The 19,081-nt window shown below is 36.0% G+C and overlaps 1 protein-coding gene across 1 annotated transcript; it reads left to right on the top strand.

The window, feature by feature from the left end:
• On the top strand, positions 1,908 to 2,957 carry LOC109831204. Its single transcript, XM_020398539.1, has one exon. It carries the CDS (start codon positions 1,908 to 1,910, stop codon positions 2,955 to 2,957), a length of 1,050 nt encoding a protein of 349 aa, XP_020254128.1.

Genomic DNA, 19,081 nt, shown 5'->3' with positions numbered 1-19,081 from the left:
TTTAGGGTTTAGTTGCAAATGGTAAAACTGCTTTGTACTAGAATTGGGTTCTAGTTATCATTTCATCCGAAGAAACCTTTTGATGTATTACAGGATGGTATGCACTTTGGTGTCATAAAGTTATATCACCCTTTTCAACTTCTACTGTGATGCCAAGAAGCCTATTTTTGACATTTTAATGTCTTATATTTAAATGGCACTGAAATGCAGATTATCCAATTTAAAACGAAAGTTTTGGAAAGTGTCAAAAATGAAGTTTGTGGCATTGAAGTTAAGAAAGAAGATAACTCAATTCATTGCACTAAAATGCAAATTATCTTTATTTTATAGTTAGAATATAAACTTGCAAACATTTATAGTAGGGTTTTTTTTATTTATAGGAAACACCATAAAATATAGTGGTTTTTCGTAATACCATCGCTAAATTTTTAGTTTTTATAGAACCACAATAAAAATATGAACCTTTTATAACGATGCTACCAAATCATAATTTGCATCAACATTTTATTCAATAATAGTATAAAACGATAGAAGAAATTTTTAAAATTGCCCCAAATGAATTTTTTTTAAATCGATCCCCTTCAGTTTTTATTATAGAAATTGACCCACTTTCTGATCATGTCAGCACTGTGTTTAGAAAATGGATCAATTTTTTTTAAACACGTTTCTAATTAGTCGGAGTTGGCAACCCCGACTATTTTGGACGCTATTGACAATTTGCCAGTCAAATTAGTTGGGGTTCAAAACCCCGACTAATTTAGCACACGTTTAAATTGGTTGGGGTTAGGAACCCTGATCGTTTTGAAATTCTAATTCAAAATGGTCGGGGTTGGGACCCTGACCATTTAGCAGAGACTTTACACCCCCTAGTTGACTAGTTGAAAAAATGGTTAAGGGACAGAATAGCCGGGGTTGCCAACCCCAACTATTTGTTCTAGGTCCCACCCCCTATATAAACTCCGCCCCCCAACTCTTCTACTCTCCCCCAACCCTTCGTTCCCAACCGCCTCCCTCTTCTCAAAACCGTTGCTCTTCTCCCCCCAAACCCTTAGTTGCCACCAATCTCGGATTTCAACCTCATTTTTCGGCTGAATTTCATCGTGTAAGATCTATAAGGTAATTCTCTTCCTTCTCTCCTCTTTTAATATGTAGAAATCTAGGGCTTTCTCTAAAAAACGAATTTCTAGGTTTTGAACTCTATTTGTAGTGGTTTATTTAAAAATTTATTCTTGTTGTAGTTGAAATTAAACATTCAGCGCATAGAATGCTCAATTCTAGGGTTTAGGATTTGGGTTAGGATTGTAATTGGGGTTTAGGGCTGTAATTTAGGGTTTAGAGTTATAATTGATAATATTTTTAAATTTTTTGCATTTAAATGATATAATTTTCTTTTGCATAGGTTGAACAATATAATTTTTATTGCTTGCTCTTATGGTGGGAAAATTAATTATAGAATGAATAATATGCCAACATACGTTGAAGGGGTAACGACGCCGTTAATGATCTCGGAATCATATAGTTACTGTGACTTTGTTAATGAATTACACTGAGTTACGGTAATTGACCCACTAGAGTACCGACTAAAAATAATATGCAATTGGCGCATAACTTTTGATAGAACGTCCGCAGTTGAGATCTCAAACGATCATCATATGAGTATTATGTTTAATTTGAGCAATTTGCAACCAACGGTAGAATTGTTTATTAAAAAGTTGCCACATAGTTCGTGCCAAATATTCAACCCTCCAGGAGAATTCTCACGCATGTTAGATTTGGGTATTGAGTCTGATGGTTTTCTTTCTTCTTTGAGTGAAATGGAGCGGACTCAATTTTAATATCACAGTGGTGCACCTTCATTCGGTGGAACGTCAAATGTCATGAACAATGAAGTCTTTTATGAAAATATGATGCCGTTAAAGGGGGCAAGAGTTGAAAATGATGAAAGAAGCAACGCCTCTGAAGGTGAAGATGAAGATAGTGCACCAATTGATAACATGAAATTTGTGAGCGAAGATGATGAAGAGAATCCGGATTGGCCCGATGAGACTTATGTTAATAATGAATATGTTGAGTACGAAGAACCACCCCCTGACGAGTTTGAAGATGATGAGTGGATTCGTTCTTCCACAATACAAGATATGCGCATTGGCGAAAGTTCAACTCATAGAGGAGATGATGACGTCCCTTTCAGAGTTTGTGATTTATTCGAGACTAAGGACCAATTAGTTGATGCTATTCAAGATTACTCAATCAAAAATTTGGTCAAATTTAAGCAAATTAAAAGCAATGGCACAAGTTATGAGTTAATTTATTTTATGAATATACAAAGGAAAGGTCATGCCGAGGGAAATGAAGCTGGTTACGCATGTCCTTGGAAGTTATATGCATTTGTCGGAAAGAAACATAATGGGTATTTTAGGATTATAGAATATTGTGGTGTTCACACATGTAGCAATCCAATGTTCGAGCAAGATCATAGTGGTGCTTCCGCCTCTTACATAGCACGGTTGATTATGCCAAAATTAAAGAAGAAACTTGAACTAAGGTCCGATAACATAATTGAGAGAGTGTTAGATACGAAGTTCATTGAAATATTATATAATAAAGTGTGGAATGCAAGGAGAATTGCGATGACAAAAATAATTGGTGACTCGGAGAAGTCTTACGCGACACTACCTCAATATCTTGATACGATCAAAAGAAGCAATCCTGGATCTGAATACAAACTCATAACCAAAGAGATCAATCAGGGAGTTCATCAATTCACCTTTGTATTTTGGGTATTTGGTCCTTTGATCGAGGGACTTAAATTTTGTCAGTCAGTTCTTAGCATTGATGACACACACTTATATGGTAAATATAAGGGTGTATTACTTGTTGCTATAGGAGTAGATGCAGATGGTGGCTTATTTCCTTTGGCCTTCGCAGTTGTGGATGTCGAGAATAGTAAAAATTAGGAGTGGTTTTTTTCTTATATTTAATTATATATTTTTAATGTGTTTCCTCCTAAGAAAATTACTTTATATCCGATAGGATGAAAGGTATTCCAAGAACATTGTATAGGAGATTTGGCTCTCATCACAACCCCCGCTATTACTTCGACACATTAGAGCTAATTTTAAAAAGAGCTTTGGTCAGATACATTTACAAAACCTTCTTTAGCAAGCGAGTGTTACACCTGAAACATGTGTGTATGATCGGATACGAGATCAAATCAAGGCAGCATCTCAAGTTGCACATGACTAGATTGAGAGTAGTTTGGGAAATGATTACGTCAACCGGTGGGCACTAAGTAAAGATGAAGGGAATCAGTTTTGCATGATGACAACTAAGTGTTCTAAAAAACTTCAACGGGGTACTTAAGGGGGCTCGAGCAATGTCCATAAATGTGTTGGTTGCGAGGACATTTTATAGAGTAAATCACTATTTTGTCAAGCGGCGAGAGGATGGAGCAAAGTGGGTGACATTGTTGACACCAAAAAATAAAGAGATTGTAGGAGCTTGTGTCAAGCAGGCAAGATCAACGAAGATTATTAGATTTGCTATTGATGAATGGAAGGTTACAAACAATCAGGTCATAATTACACCATCAATTTATGAGGGACACAATGCGCATGCACTTGTAACATACTAGAATTATAAAAATTACCATGTTCACATGTTATAGAGGTTAAAACCAAGCAATTTGGGGGTGCAAATACATTGTATTACACATACGCTTCTGAGTGGTATCAATCAATCCATTATAGAGATTCATACAAGCAGTGTTTTTATCCCATTGTAGATAGTCATTACTGGCCACCCTATAACGGGCCACATGTGTTACCTCCTAAATATAAGAGACAAGCCGGACACCTGCGATCGGTACGCATAAAAGTGTCACGCCCCGCTTCCCAAAATACCGGGGAAACGGAACGTGAACAAGCCCGTGATGTATTGGGTTGAGTAGAAATAAATAATAAACTCTTTCTACTCAATCCAATACGCTAAGCGTCAAAAATATAATATACGAAGTCATAGGTCCCCGATCACACATAGCAAGAATATAATGAACAACTCAGAATGGAAAATATACATGTCACAAATAGAATATCATCCAAGACACAGAGTTGGGTCAAACACGCCCTTATTACAAAACGGTCCAACTAAAAAATATAAAATACATAGTCCAACAGAAATAAAAGGAAAGTACTACTAAAACAACTAAATCCAACACCAGACTAAAGTAAGGTTCTACAAAAGAGATCTAGCGTTCATCAACTACTACAAAAAGAAAAAGTCTAAGCTTCAGATTGTTCTTCTGATCCATCTAGAAGACCTTACTGCTGCTGCAAATCCTCTGGCTCCTGTACTATCCCGAACTGAGGCTGTTCATCTCCTAAATCTGACGTACACCAGAGAAAAATAGGTGTACGTCAGTGTGTGTGACACATGGCAAGATCCCACAGAGAGAAATAGGAACGATCGAACGACCAAAGCAAAAACAGTGATAATAATAATAATAATAACATGCAAATGAATTACTAATAATCTAAATGCAATCTAACACTGGAATAAAATCATCAGAAGAATCTAAGAAAACCATCCAAATGTCAAGATCACGCAGCTAGCCAACAGGGTAATCATCCAAGTATCCAAATCACACAGCTAGATGGAATTAATACTTAAATACCTATAACTTGAGACGTAGTACGTCGAGTGAAATAATCCAAACAAGGAAACCCTCATACCGGGATATCGATATCGAGGGAACTCGGGACTTCTCACATCGGGATATCGATGTCGAGTGAGTATAGCCATGCTTTGAAGCACGCTTATAAATCATACTTTTAACAGGAGTCGTCTTCACGTACAGTCTCTCCTATTGGATAACTAAGTTATAAAGCAACAAACTTCCTCACAGCTATTCATGCCAAGCAATCCCACACAAGAAATCACAATATACACTACAGCTAATCATGTTACAGTATCGAACAAGTTAAATACTATGTGTATAAATAAGAGTGTCAAAGTGTCGGTATCATTGTAATATGTGGAAAACACATGTAACATTCGCATATTATAATATAATGAAATAATATATATATAATAAATCAATTAATCCTTTTAATTCTAAACTAATCTTTTCATGACATTAATTTATTAATTCAAAATAATCTTTTACAAAATAAAATCCTTAAAATTTATTTCTTAATAATTCAAAATAATCCTTTTTCCAAAATAACTCTTTTAACTTATTTATTACTATAATAATTCAAAATAATCCTTAGAAACATTCTTTCTTCCAAAAACATATCATAATTAATCAAAATCTAATTGTCAAAATATCCTTTCATCACAACCGGCTCAAAATACCTATCATACTCCTCTTCACGAATATCACTACAACAGAAATCAATATCCTATAGTATCGTTAGTCAACAATCCTACGCAAGTTATAACGTATCACAGTCTATTCTATGCGATCAATTTATAATAGATATAAATAATGGAAATACAAGTCAAGGGAAGCAGGATCTTGCCTACGAGACCGTGGGATCTGATGACGAGGCGGCGATACCACTACGGATGCGGTACAACGGATCTGAACGGCACAGTCAACAGCGGATCTGAGGTTGATTGAGTGGTGTATCTGAACTGCGACGTCGGTGGCTGGAGCGGGATGAAGGCAGCGGCGTTGACGATGGGTTTAGGGCTGACAGAGGACGGTGGCTCAGGCGGGGTTGTTGCAGGGGGTCGGACAGCAGCGACGGGTGGAGCTCAGGCGACGGATCTCAGGGGACGGAGAGGAGGGGCTGCTGGTGGCGAAGTGGTGGAGAACGAGCTCGTGGTGATGATGAGGGAGGTCGTGGATCTCGGAATGGTCGGAGAAGAAGCTGTCGGAGAGGGTGAGTTCGGATCTGGCGCTTGGAGGAGCCAAGGGCTTGGGTTTTGGCGTAGGCTGTCGACGGAGGGAAGCAGCAGGTGTAAGGGCTATTGTTGTGGAGGACAACAGCACGGGTGGAGGGCGAGGACGGCGCTGGAGCTCGAGGAGCGGACTGGCGTCGGAGCTTGGGGAGAGCTGGCGGTCGGACGGATCTGGTTGGGGTCGACGGCGAGGAGGCTGATGGGACTGGTGGCTGGACGTTTTGCGATCTGGGTGATGGGTGGTCGTCAGAGGAGGCGAGAGGGGAATGCCTGTTGGACCTGTGGGTTGGCTGGCACGGGTGGGGTAGCAAGGCACCGGTGACGCGGGGTGAGGAGCGAGCATATGGCTGGCGTCACGGCATGCAGATTGGAAGTTGGGTTGGGGTTTTCTTTTTTTTTTTTCATTTTTGGGTTCTCTGGAATTGAGAGAGAACAAGAGGGAAGAAGAAATAAGAGGAGAGAGAGGGTGATTGGAGAGAGAATGAGGATGAGCTGGATTTGAGGGATATTATTGGAGAGAGAAAAGAGTAAGAGAGAGTGTACGTTGAATATTGAATGACAAAATATCACGGATTTGAAAAGAGATTGGAGAGAGAAAGGAGGGGATTTGATTAGCGAATTAATTAGGGAAAAAAATATGGTAGGAGTTCAAAATGAGAGAAAATTAAGGAAATTATAAGGATTAATTAGTAAAATAATAGAGAAAAATTAGGGAAAAATAAGAATCATTAGGGAATAAATCTTACAAAAATTAACAATAACAATAATAAAACAAATATTAATTTAAAAGTTTTCACCGTAACTAATTAATTTATAATTATTAAAATTAATAAATAAATATAAAATTAGTTTTTTTAAAATTATAGAAAATTTTAGAAAATCGAGAAAATAAAATACACTTTTAAAAATAATAATTAAATATTTTAAAATACTAGAAAATTATTTTAACTAGTATCAAAATTCATGATCCTTATATTCTACCCCCCTTAAAACAAATTCCGTCCTTAGAATTAAAATAAGAACTCAAGGACAGAGATATGGAATGAGAGTGGATACTCGCAAATCGACGAGACAAGAAACAATGTGAAGCTTTAGAGTCAAAGAGTGATAAGGTAATAACGGAAGAAACAAAACCCTTATCTAGTGTAGAAGGAATAATACATCTAAGCTAGCACTCATAAACAAATCCTATTATAATATCATCAAACAATACTATTAAGGAAAATTATATGCAAACAAAGCTAAAAGAATAACTATTACCAGTAATGACTTGATCATTCGCCTCAGCTCCTACGGCCGTCATCATGAATATCTGTCGTGATGGTTGTTGCCCTCGCGTCTGCTGAAAAACCTGCCTCTGCGGGGGAAGAGGCCCTACTCGGGGGTAGGATCCTTGCTGAGCTGGTACTACTAGGGAAGGTCGAGGTGGAGCTGTAAGAGCTGCCCTAACTGGAGGAGGTGGAAAATGGACATGTTGCTTCTGCAGACAGTTCGGACTGAGATGGTCGGGGGACCCACAGGTGTAGCACAAACGAAGGCGCTGGCTGTGTATGCCCGAGATAGCCACAATAAGAACACATCACCGGGGACTGGCTATGAGACCGCACTTCAGGACGCTGATAAGGATGAGCCTGATGAAATGGTTGATGCTGAAAATGCTGCTGCTTCTACGGGTTCTGCTGCTTCCTCTGAGGAGGACGCTCGACATTCCTATCTGGAACTACTGGTGTCCTGCTCCGAATCACATGTGGGTCTTCAGGTTCCTTATGCACGCTCTCAATCTCGCGAGCTGCATCTAGCACCGCATCATGGGTCGCCAAAGCTCTACCTGCCAAAGCCATCCTAATGTACTTGTCCAGACCCTTCTGGAACTGATGCCTCCTAATCGTACGGTCTGTAACCAAGTGAGGAGCATATCGGCTTAAAGAAGAAAACTCGGCCTCGTACTCATCAACTATTCGCCCTCCTTGCTTAAGCTCAACAAATCTACGTAGGAGTTCATCCTGAGCTGACTGAGGAAAATATTTCCTGTTGAAGCGGTCTGTGAACGTCTCCCACAAGATGGGCCTCTCCACCGAGCGGTGTCGATGAGCTGAATATCCATGAGGTCCACCCATTCAGCATGGGGGATGCGGGTCACCGTGAGAATAGTCTCAGTGACCTTGAGAAACTCCTCTGTTGCTAAAGGTCCCTCGGCACTAGAAAAGGAAGGAGGCCGCATATATCGAAACTCTCTAACTCCAGACTCTGTGCGAGGGGGAGGTTGGGGCTGAGGCTCCCGCTATAGCTGCCTAGCCAGGAACCGCTGATTCACAACTAATCCATGAATCATTGCTAGAAGTTGGTTCCGGTCCACTTCCGATGGCGGGACACTGCTACCGGACGAGTTACCATTTCCACGAGTCGTCACCATGGTTCTAAAGAAGGCGAGAATCAAGGGGAAAATTAAGATCAAGATCAAAGTCAAAATCGGGTAAGTAAGTAACTAAAACATAGTTTATTAAAATAATAGTATAAGGGATTAAACCTAGTCTTATGGATGAAATATGATATGCGTCTAAGTTATCTATCATATTCTTATTAGTGGAAACTCGGGACCAGGACCTGCATGGGCCACCAAAAAAACTTGTCACGCCCCACTTCCCAAAATACCGGGGAAACGGAACGTGAACAAGCCCGCGACGTATTGGGTTGAGTAGAAATAAATAATAAACTCTTTCTACTCAATCCAATACGCTAAGTATCAAAAATATAATATACGAAGTCACAGGTCCCCGATCACACATAGCAAGAATATAATGAACAACTCAGAATGGAAAAGATACATGTCACAAATAGAATATCATCCAAGACACAGAGTTGGGTCAAACACGCCCTTATTACAAAACGGTCCAACTAAAAAAATATAAAATACATAGTCCAATAGAAATAAAAGGAAAGTATTTCTAAAATAACTAAATCCAACACCAGACTAAAGTAAGGTTCTGCAAAAGAGATCTAGCGTTCATCAACTACTACAGAAAAAAAGTGTAAGCTTCAGATTGTTCTTCTGATCCATCTGGAAGACCTTACTACTGCAAATCCTCTGGCTCCTGTACTATCCCGAACTGAGGCTGTTCATCTCCTAAATCTGACGTACACCAGAGAAAAATAGGTGTACGTTAGCGTGTGTGACACACAGCAAGATCCCACAGAGAGAAATAGGAACGATCGAACGACCAAAGCAAAAACAGTGATAATAATAATAATAACATGCAAATGAATTACTAATAATCTAAATGCAATCTAACACTGGAATAAAATCATCAGAAGAATCTAAGAAAACCATCCAAGTGTCAAGATCATGCAACTAGCCAACAGGGTAATCATCCAAGTATCCAAATCACACAGCTAGATGGAATTAATACTTAAATACCTATAACTTGAGACGTAGTACGTCGAGCGAAATAATCCAAACAAGGAAACCCTCATACCAGGATATCGATATCGAGGGAACTCGGGACTCCTCACATCGGGATATCGATGTCGAGTGAGTATAGCCATTCTTTGAAGCACGCTTATAAATCATACTTTTAACATGAGTCGTCTTCATGTACAGTCTCTCCTATTGGATAACTAAGTTATAAAACAAAAAGCTTCCACACAGCTATTCATGCCAAGCAATCCCACACAAGAAATCACAATATACACTACAACTAATCATGTTACAGTATCGAACAAGTTAAATACTATGTGTATAAATAATAGTGTCAAAGTGTCGGTATCATTGTAATATGTGGCAAACACAGGTAACATTCGCATATTATAATATAATGAAATAATATATATATAATAAATCAATTAATCCTTTTAATTCTAAACTAATCTTTTCATGACATTAATTTATTAATTCAAAATAATCTTTTACAAAATAAAATCCTTAAAATTTATTTCTTAATAATTCAAAATAATCCTTTTTCCAAAATAACTCTTTTAACTTATTTATTACTATAATAATTCAAAATAATCCTTAGAAACATTCTTTCTTCCAAAAACATATCATAATTAATCAAAATCTAATTTTCAAAATATCCTTTCATCACAACCGGCTCAAAATACCTATCATACTCCTCTTCACGAATATCACTACAACAGAAATCAATATCCTATAGTATCTGATGCGGCATAAACATGTACCAAAAAGATTACAAGTGTACAACCGTGTCAAGTTATAGTATTTAAGATATCGATCCCACGAGGAAGGTGTTTTGTAGGAGAAAATATAAAATCGGTTCTTATGTTGTGTGCGTGACAAATAAGATTGATGAGTGAATGTCATTGTGAAGAGATTAAGGTAGTGAAAATGGTGTGTAAATAGGTGCAAGTGTAAGTGAGAGTAGATTTGAAAAAGAATGAGTATGATCAATAAGGTGAGAAGGAAAAAAATGAATAAAATCAAGAAACAAATAAAAAAAATCAAGAATGAAGAACATAATTCTAGAATAAAAGAAAATGCAAGAAATTAAAGATGGTGGATTCACTTATAGATATGGATAATCTAAAATTGAAACCACTTCTTATAAAAGGGTGATTCCCTAGAGGGTTCTAGCCTAAAGGCGAATCAAACAAAATAAAAATAAACTAAAAGAAAAACTAAACCCAAGAGGGTTCTAGCCTCAAGGTGAATAGTACAAAAAATTAAAATCTAACTACAAAATAAATTACAAAATCTAAATTATAAAATAAATTGCAAAAAGAAAATAAATCTACTCTATAAGCATGAAAATAAATCTAATCAATGAGCATGAAATAAATCTAAGGCAAGAGGGTTCTAGCCTCTTGGCTATTTAACAAGAAAATAAAATCTAACTACGAGCATAGAAATAAATCTAAACTAATAAGCAATAAAAGAGAAAAAGAAAAGAAATGCAAACCTTCAAATAATTCTCCATCTTCATCTTCATCTTCATCATCCAACAAAGAGAAGAAGAGAAAAATTTAAAGTGGTAAAAAAATCATTATTATTAATTGTAACTAAAGTTACAATTTTGGAAGGCCTTCTCAATTAAGAGTAGCCCTCCTCTCCAAAAGGAGTTACAAAAATTTTCACACCCTTAACCTCTTACTCTCTACCTCTATTTATAGTAATCTTCAATGAATATGAGCCATTGGATTTGTCTTGAGCCCCAAGCAACAATCTACACCTTTGAATTTGCTTTTTTTGTTCTTCTCTAGCCCAACATCCATATGATTTTCAAAAGAAAATGAAAGTACAAATATTGCAGCAGGTCCAAAGTCCAGCCCAATTGCAACTTCATTTGATTTTCACAAAAAAAATGAAAAAGCAAGTCCAACAGTCCAAGACCGGCCCATTGCATTTTCATTTGAATTATGCAGCAACAAGCCCATGTCCGGTCTTGATTTGAATTCGGTCCATTAAATTTTCGTTTGAATTCTGCAGCAACAAGCCCATGTCTGGTCCCTATTCATACTTCATTTGATTTTCAAAATGAAAATCCGGCTCAAGGACCACTTTGGTGTTTGAAAGTGTAAATCTCCAATCAAAGCTAATATCCAGCCCATTCCTTTCTCTGCAGCAGTCCGGCCTATCAAAATAAATGTAATCTTTTGCATCCAAGTCCATTTCATTCCAACTCTTTGCATACAAGTCCATTCCATTGCTTTTCTTGGTGTATTTTTTTGATGGGCTTTTCTCTTTGGGCTTCAATCATTTTTCTCTTTTAAGCTTTTGCTTCATGGGATTCTAAAATGCTACAAAATAGAGAAGAGAGATTTTGAGGAGTTTTTATATTTAATAATATTTATTTATATTTTCATTCATTTATGTGCAAACTAAGCTAACAACAATTATTAATTGTATATTTATTCATGTAAAATAGATAATGATGATATAAAATTGTAATAAAAATATAATTATCAAATACCCCCATACCTAAACTTTTGCTAGTCCTCTAGCAAAGAAAATAAAAAGAAAATCCTAACTCACTTTCGCAGAAATCACAGTTGTATTTAGCGCATACAACAAACCTTTAAACCCCTAGGTTACCCTAGTGGATAAGTTATAGTCTCGTGAGGGTTTGTAGTGAATATACCCAAAAAATTCGGTCAACTTGCCAGATTAAAGAAGTCAGTAAATAACTAAATTTACTTGATAACTTTTAGATAATCTAATTGGAGCCAGTTATCACTCAAGAAAATATTTTTATTTATAACTCTAAGGTATATTTTCAAGAAAATCATCTCATTGTAGCAATACAAAACCAAGCCAAACTTAGAAATTTAATTTAAAAGTTTTAAAAAGAACATGCTAACTCTTTGCTTTAAATAATTTTCAAGTTGCTTGATTTAAAATATTTTCCAAGACTATATATATAACTATAAAACATTTATTAAATTTTTTTTAACTCTTTCATCCTTGGTGATTTTTTTTCTACTTTAACGGGCTTTCTAAGTGACCTTTTAACGAGTTTTGGGCCAATGGATCCCAACCCAATTGGGCTTAGGTCATTAAGTATGGAAATACTCATTGGGCTTAATTACTCGGTCAGCTTAGGCTTTATAAGATAGAATCACCTAGAATTCAAGAGTATTATTTTTTTCTTTTTGGTGCCCATTTTTCGTACTCTTCTTTTGCAATTTTTTTTTGTATAGGTATATATATTTTGAAAATATGTAAATCAAGACACTTTGAAAAAATTATTTTCAACTTTAAGTTAAGCATGCAAAAATTTCATTATTTTAAATAAAAGTCCAAGTTAAGGCTTAAATAAAGTATACTACTTTGAAAATCATTTCTTAAGAAATTTATTTAGAGTTATCATAAAAGGTGATCTTAAGTAAATAACCAACTAGGGATTAGAAATTTTCAAATTTATCAAATAAATAAATTATTACATAACTCCATCAATTTGGCAAGTGACAATATTTTTATAATTTTTTTAAAAAAAGAAAAAGGAAAAAAAATGTAACTAAAAATGTAAAATAAAGAGAAAAAAAATAACTAATTCCCACCTCCACACCTAAATTTTGCATTGTCCTCAATGCAAACTCTATGATGCATAAAGTAAAGCAGATAAGAAGTGAAGCACTTATATTTGGTCGGTTGATAAAAATCTACAATTACCTTTGGTCTGAGGCGGATGAAATCAAAAATTTATTCTCTCTTTTTTTTTCTTCTCTTTTTTTTTCTTTTTTTTTCTTCTTTTTTTTTCTTTTTTTTAACAACTGAACAAGAAACTCTCAAATGAGAGAAGAATAAATTCTTTTTATTGTTATGAAGTAAACAAAATAAACAATGTAGAATGAAATATTTAACATAAAGAGTTCCTGTTCTACATTGAATCCTACCTTACTGTTAAAAATTCTTTTCCGAATTTTAAACAAATTCAGAATGATATAATTAATAATGTGAATTTTTAGGCATTTCGGGGTGTTCAATAATTCTTGCAACAAGGTAAGGTAGGTATTATTGGTGTCATGCATTTTGCATTTCTTAATGAACTTAGACTCTTGTACTGTCAAGTTTTATTTTCTAACAACCAATTCTTCTGTGAAGTTCTGAAAATTTGGTTGTTGATTATTCTCTAAGAATCTAAGTTCATCAAGAAAGAGTTCTTTAAAATTTAATTCAAAGCAGCACATGTTTAATACAGTTTTATTATTCTCAAGGACCTGATCTGCTTCTTCTAAAAATTCTAACTCTTCAACAAAAATTTTCTCAAAACTCAAATCATACTCTTCTTCTTCTGATTTTTCCTGAATGTAGTTTATTTCTAGAGGCTGATTATTTGGTTGGTTCCCTAGATTAAAAATGTTAAGATCAGCAGTCAAATTCCCAAAGGACAACTTTATTTGACCAGTTCTACAATTGATGAGAGCATTAGAAGTGGCCAAGAACGGTCGTCCTAAGATGACAGGTGTCTGTCCTTTGGGATTGGAAACAGGCTGTGTTTCCAAGACTACAAAATCTACTGGAAAAATAAAATCTCCAACCTTAATCAGAACATCCTCTAACTCACCCATAGGGACCTTAACAGATCTATCAGCCAACTGTAAGGTGCATTTGGTTGGGTTCAGTACACCTAGACCCAATTGCTGATAGACTGAATATGGAAGCAAATTGACACTGGCCCCTAAGTCTAAAAGCGCCTTATCAATGTGAGTATTACCAATGATACATGAAATGATGGGGGAACCTAGATCTTTACGTTTCAAAGGTATGAGATTTGATAGCATTTCACTAATATTGGTGGCTAAAAAGACTTTCTTTAGAACATTTATTCGCCTCTTCTTAGTGCATAATTCTTTTAAAAATTTAGCATAGGATGGAATTTGTTCAATTACATCTAAGAGAGGAATGTTGACCTTAACCTGCTTGAATGTTTCTAGGATCTTCTCCTCCTGAGGAGAGTGTTTCCTAGACCTGAGTCTATCTAGGAAGGGAGCAACCGGTCTAAACCTATCAAAAGCAGGCTCAGGTTCGGGTTCAGGTTCTTGGTCATCTGCAGGGAGTGCTTGTTGAATAGATTCATCAGAAGGAGAAAGAATTTGTACAGGATCAAGAGTTTGACTTGGAGGAGTTCTCACTTGATTATCGACCTGTCAACCTGACCGAAGTGAATGGATTGCATTCACTTGGGCTTCATAGGATGAACTACATCATGTGTTCTTAGGGTTGACCACGGGTTGACACGAAAATTTTCCTTTCTCTCTTTCACTCACGACACTAGCTAGTTGACCAAGTTGAGATTCTAATCTAGCTATAGCTTGAGTGTTGGAGTTGAGCATTTGTCCGGTTGTTTGCATGAAGGAATTCAGCGTGCTAGACGTTTGAGGGAATTCAACGTGCTAGATGTTTGAGTCAACATATTCGTGGTTTGAGTAGAGGCCTTAATTATGGTTTCTAAACCCCTTTCCAAGACATTGAGACGTTTATCTTGATCTGGATTGTGAGGAGTTTGAATTACAGCTTGATGAGGAGGAGACTGATTTTGATACGGCAGATTGGGTTGTTGAAATTGTGAATGAGAATTGAATGGAACTGTGTTTCCCCTAGGAAAATGTTGGGTCGAAGCGGGAGTGAAGTTTTGAGTTCCGGGAGAATTTCCTTGATTCCATGCAAAGTTGGGATGATTTCTCCAACCTGGATTGTAGGTTGGAGAAAATGGATCATTTCTAGGGTGCTGGAATGCAACGTTCATCTGTCCTAATGCATTGTTGTTTCCTAAGAGAGGGCATTCCTCTGAAACGTGGGTAGGAGACTGACAATTATGATATCCTTAGGCAGAAACATGATTGATTTGAGCTGGAGCTCGTTCCTTAATTTCTAAAGCTTCTAACCTTCGCAGAATTGTCGCCATCTTTGCTTCAGAAGCAATGTTTGACTCTAAGGAAAGACCACAAGACTTATATTGGGGGACTGATGAAACCCTATCATCGTACTGTTCCCATTGCATTGTTTTTTCAGAAAGACTCTCCAAAAACTCCCAAGTTTCATCAGCATTTTTCCTCATAAAATCCTTATGGCACATTGATTCTAAGGAAGTTTTTGCAGAATAATCTAATTCCTCATAAATTATTTGGCACAATCGCCATTTCTCTAAACCGTGATGAGGACATTAGATGAGAAGATCTTTAAATCAGTCAAAATACTTCCAAAAAGGTTCTCTCGGGATAATTTTAAAGTTCTGAATGCTGTTCCTAAGCTTTACCGTTTTATGAATAGGAAAAAATTTCTTAAGAAAAATGGTGACAAATTCATCCCAAGTTGAGATGGAATTTGTTGGTAAGCTGTACAGCCATTTTTTAGCTTTATCCTTAAGAGCAAATGGAATAAATCTAAGCTTAACCGCATCTTCATTTAATTCTCTTATTTTAATCATAATACACACTTCCTCAAATTCCGAAATAAAAATATATGCGTCTTCTGTTTCATTACCAAGGAATTTGGGAAGCATGTTTATGTATTGCGGTCTAAGCTCAAAATTTATTCCATTTGTTTCGGAGAGCCTAATGCATGAGGGGATTGCATTCCTAATGGGATAGCACATATCATGAAGAACGGGTGGATTAGGATGCTCCATTTCTATGATTGGTTCAAAGCGAATTAATCGATGTGTATTATCCCTAATCCACTGTTGCATGCACCAAAATATTTTTTTTATTTTTATTTTTTTATTTTTTTTAAGAAAAAAATTAGTTTTTTTTATGAGAAGAAAAGGATAAAGAAAAATCTTAACTAAAACAAATCAAAACAATCACTCTAATTCTAGGGTTTAGCCTAATTCACTAGACCAGCTCCTAACAAAAAACTCCTATAGTGAAAAGATAAAAGTTTTACCCAGGTAGTTAGCCAGGTAAGGATAGTACTAGAGGGTGATCAAAGATCAATTAAGTACCTCTTTCCTTGCGGAGCGCTTTACGCAACCCCTAAACCTTGCCTTAGACACCAACTAATCTGAGAAAACTTAAACCGGTTCACTTAAGGATTTCTTGTTCCTTATTGAGCTCGAATCCTTAGGGGCCAACGTCTAATGAGTTTTATTAGGCTTGGGTGGTGTAGTGAGGAATTAGTGATTTTTGGGCTAAGGAAAGGGTGATGAAATCCCTCACCTTATCATAAAATCCTTTTTTTAAAAATCCTAATTGTCTCTAATTGTGAAAAAGTAGCTAAAGGGTGGAATTAAAAACTAGAAAGAGGACTTACCCGAAAGCAAATCTTCAAATCCTAGCTCTCCAATCCGCGATCTTCAAGTTCCAAGCGTTTCCTTCACATAAAACACACAAGTTAAAGAACCAAAATAATTAAAACCTACTTAAGCACCTTCCCCGGCAACGGCGCCAAAAACTTGATGCGGCATAAACATGTACCAAAAAGGTTGCAAGTGTACAACTGTGTCAAGTTATAGTATTTAAGATATCGATCCCATGAGGAAGGTATTTTGTAGGAGAAAATATATAATCGGTTCTTATGTTGTGTGCGTGACAAATAAGATTGATGAGTGAATGTGATTGTGAAGAGATTGAGATAGTGAAAATGGTGTGTAAATAGGTGCAAGTGTAAGTGAGAGTGGATTTGAAAAAGAATAAGTATGATCAATAAGGTGAGAAGGAAAAAATGAATAAAATCAAGAAACAAAAAAAAATCAAGAATGAAGAAAAAAATTCTAGAATAAAAGAAAATGCAAGAAATTAAAGATGGTGGATTCACTTATAGATATGGATAATCTAAAATTGAACCCACTTCTTAGAAAAAGGTGATTCCCTAGAGGGTTCTAACCTAAAGGCGAATCAAACAAAATAAAAATAAACAAAAAGAAAAACTAAACCCAAGAGGGTTCTAGCCTCAAGGTGAATAGTGTAATAAATTAAAATCTAACTACAAAATAAATTACAAAATCTAAATTATAAAATAAATTGCAAAAAGAAAATAAATCTACTCTATAAGCATGAAAATAAATCTAATCTATGAGCATGAAATAAATCTAAGGCAAGAGAGTTCTAGCCTCTTGGCTATTTAACAAGAAAATAAAATCTAACTACAAGCATAGAAATAAATCTAAACTAATAAGCAATAAAAGAGAAAAAGAAAAGAAATGCAAACCTTCAAATAATTCTCCATCTTCATCTTCATCTTCAATCAACAAAGAGAAGAAGAGAAAAATTTAAAGTGGTAAAAAAAATTATTATTATTAATTGCAACTAAAGTTATAATTTTGGAAGACCTTCTCAATTAAGAGTAGTCCTCCTCTCCAAAAGGAGTTATACAAATTTTCACACCCTTAACCTCTCACTCTCTACCCCTATTTATAGTAATCTTCAATGAATATGAGCCATTGGATTTGTCTTGAGCCCCAAGCAACAATCTACACCTTTGAATTTGCTTTTTTTGTTCTTCTCTAGCCCAATATCCATATGATTTTCAAAAGAAAATGAAAGTCCAAATATTGCAGCCGGTCCAAAGTCCAGCCCAATTGCAACTTCATTTGATTTTCACAAAAAAAAAATGAAAAAGCAAGTCGCAGTCCAAGACCGGCCCATTGCATTTTCATTTGAATTTTGCAGCAACAAGCCCATGTCCGGTCTTGATTTGAATTCGGTCCATTAAATTTTCGTTTGAATTCTGCAGCAACAAGCCCATGTCCGGTCCCTATTCATACTTCATTTGTGGTGTGTTTGGGAGTTTACTAAGGGAAGGAAAGGAAAGGTAAACAACGGGAAGGGAAGGGAAGGGAAGGGAAAAGAATTGTAATATGTTGTTTGGGAGTTGAGTAAGGTGAATGAAGGTGAAAAGAAGTAAATATATGTAAATTTACATAAATGAATTTATACTAATAACACATCAGCCCTTTTATTTGTTTTGATGGGGGTAAGAATGTCATTACACCCCTTTACCTTCCTTTACCCTCCTCTACCGCCCAAATCGGGGGGAAAGAAAACCAAGCAATTTTACCCTCCTTTCCCCTTCCTTCCTCCTCTCTACCCTCCTTAAAAAAACTCCCAAACAAGGTGAAAGCCTCATTTCTCTTCCCCTCCCCCTCTCTACCCTCCATCCAAACAGGGCATTGATTTTCAAAATGAAAATCCGGCCCAAGGCCCACTTTGGTGTTTGAAAGTGTAAATCTCCAATCAAAGCTAATCTCCAGCCCATTCCTTTCTCTGCAACAGTCCGGCCTATCAAAGCAAATGTAATCTTTTGCATTCAAGTCCATTTCATTCCAACTCTTTGCATCCAAGTCCATTCCATTGCTTTTCTTGGTGTATTTTTTTGATGGGCTTTTATCTTTGGGCTTCAATCATTTTCCTCTTTTAAGCTTTTGCTTCATGGGATTCTAAAATGCTACAAAATAGAGAAGAGAGATTTTGAAGAGTTTTTATATTTAATAATATTTATTTATATTTTCATTCATTTATGTGCAAACTAAGCTAACAACAATTATTAATTGTATATTTATTCATGTAAAATAGATAATGAGGATATAAAATTATAATAAAAATATAATTATCAAATACCCTCACACCTAAACTTTTGCTAGTTCTCTAGCAAATAAAATAAAAAGAAAATCCTAACTCACTTTCGCAGGAATCACAGTTGTATTTAGCGCATACAACAAACCTTTAAACCCCTAGGTTACCCTAGTGGACAAGTTGTAGTCTCGTGAGGGTTTGCAGTGAA

The sequence above is a fragment of the Asparagus officinalis genome, chromosome 2 (genome assembly GCF_001876935.1).
Source record: "Asparagus officinalis chromosome 2, Aspof.V1, whole genome shotgun sequence".
In the NCBI taxonomy this organism is placed as follows: Eukaryota; Viridiplantae; Streptophyta; class Magnoliopsida; order Asparagales; family Asparagaceae; genus Asparagus; species Asparagus officinalis.
Note: the sequence above shows the minus strand (reverse complement) of the source record. Positions and strands in the feature narration are given on the sequence as shown.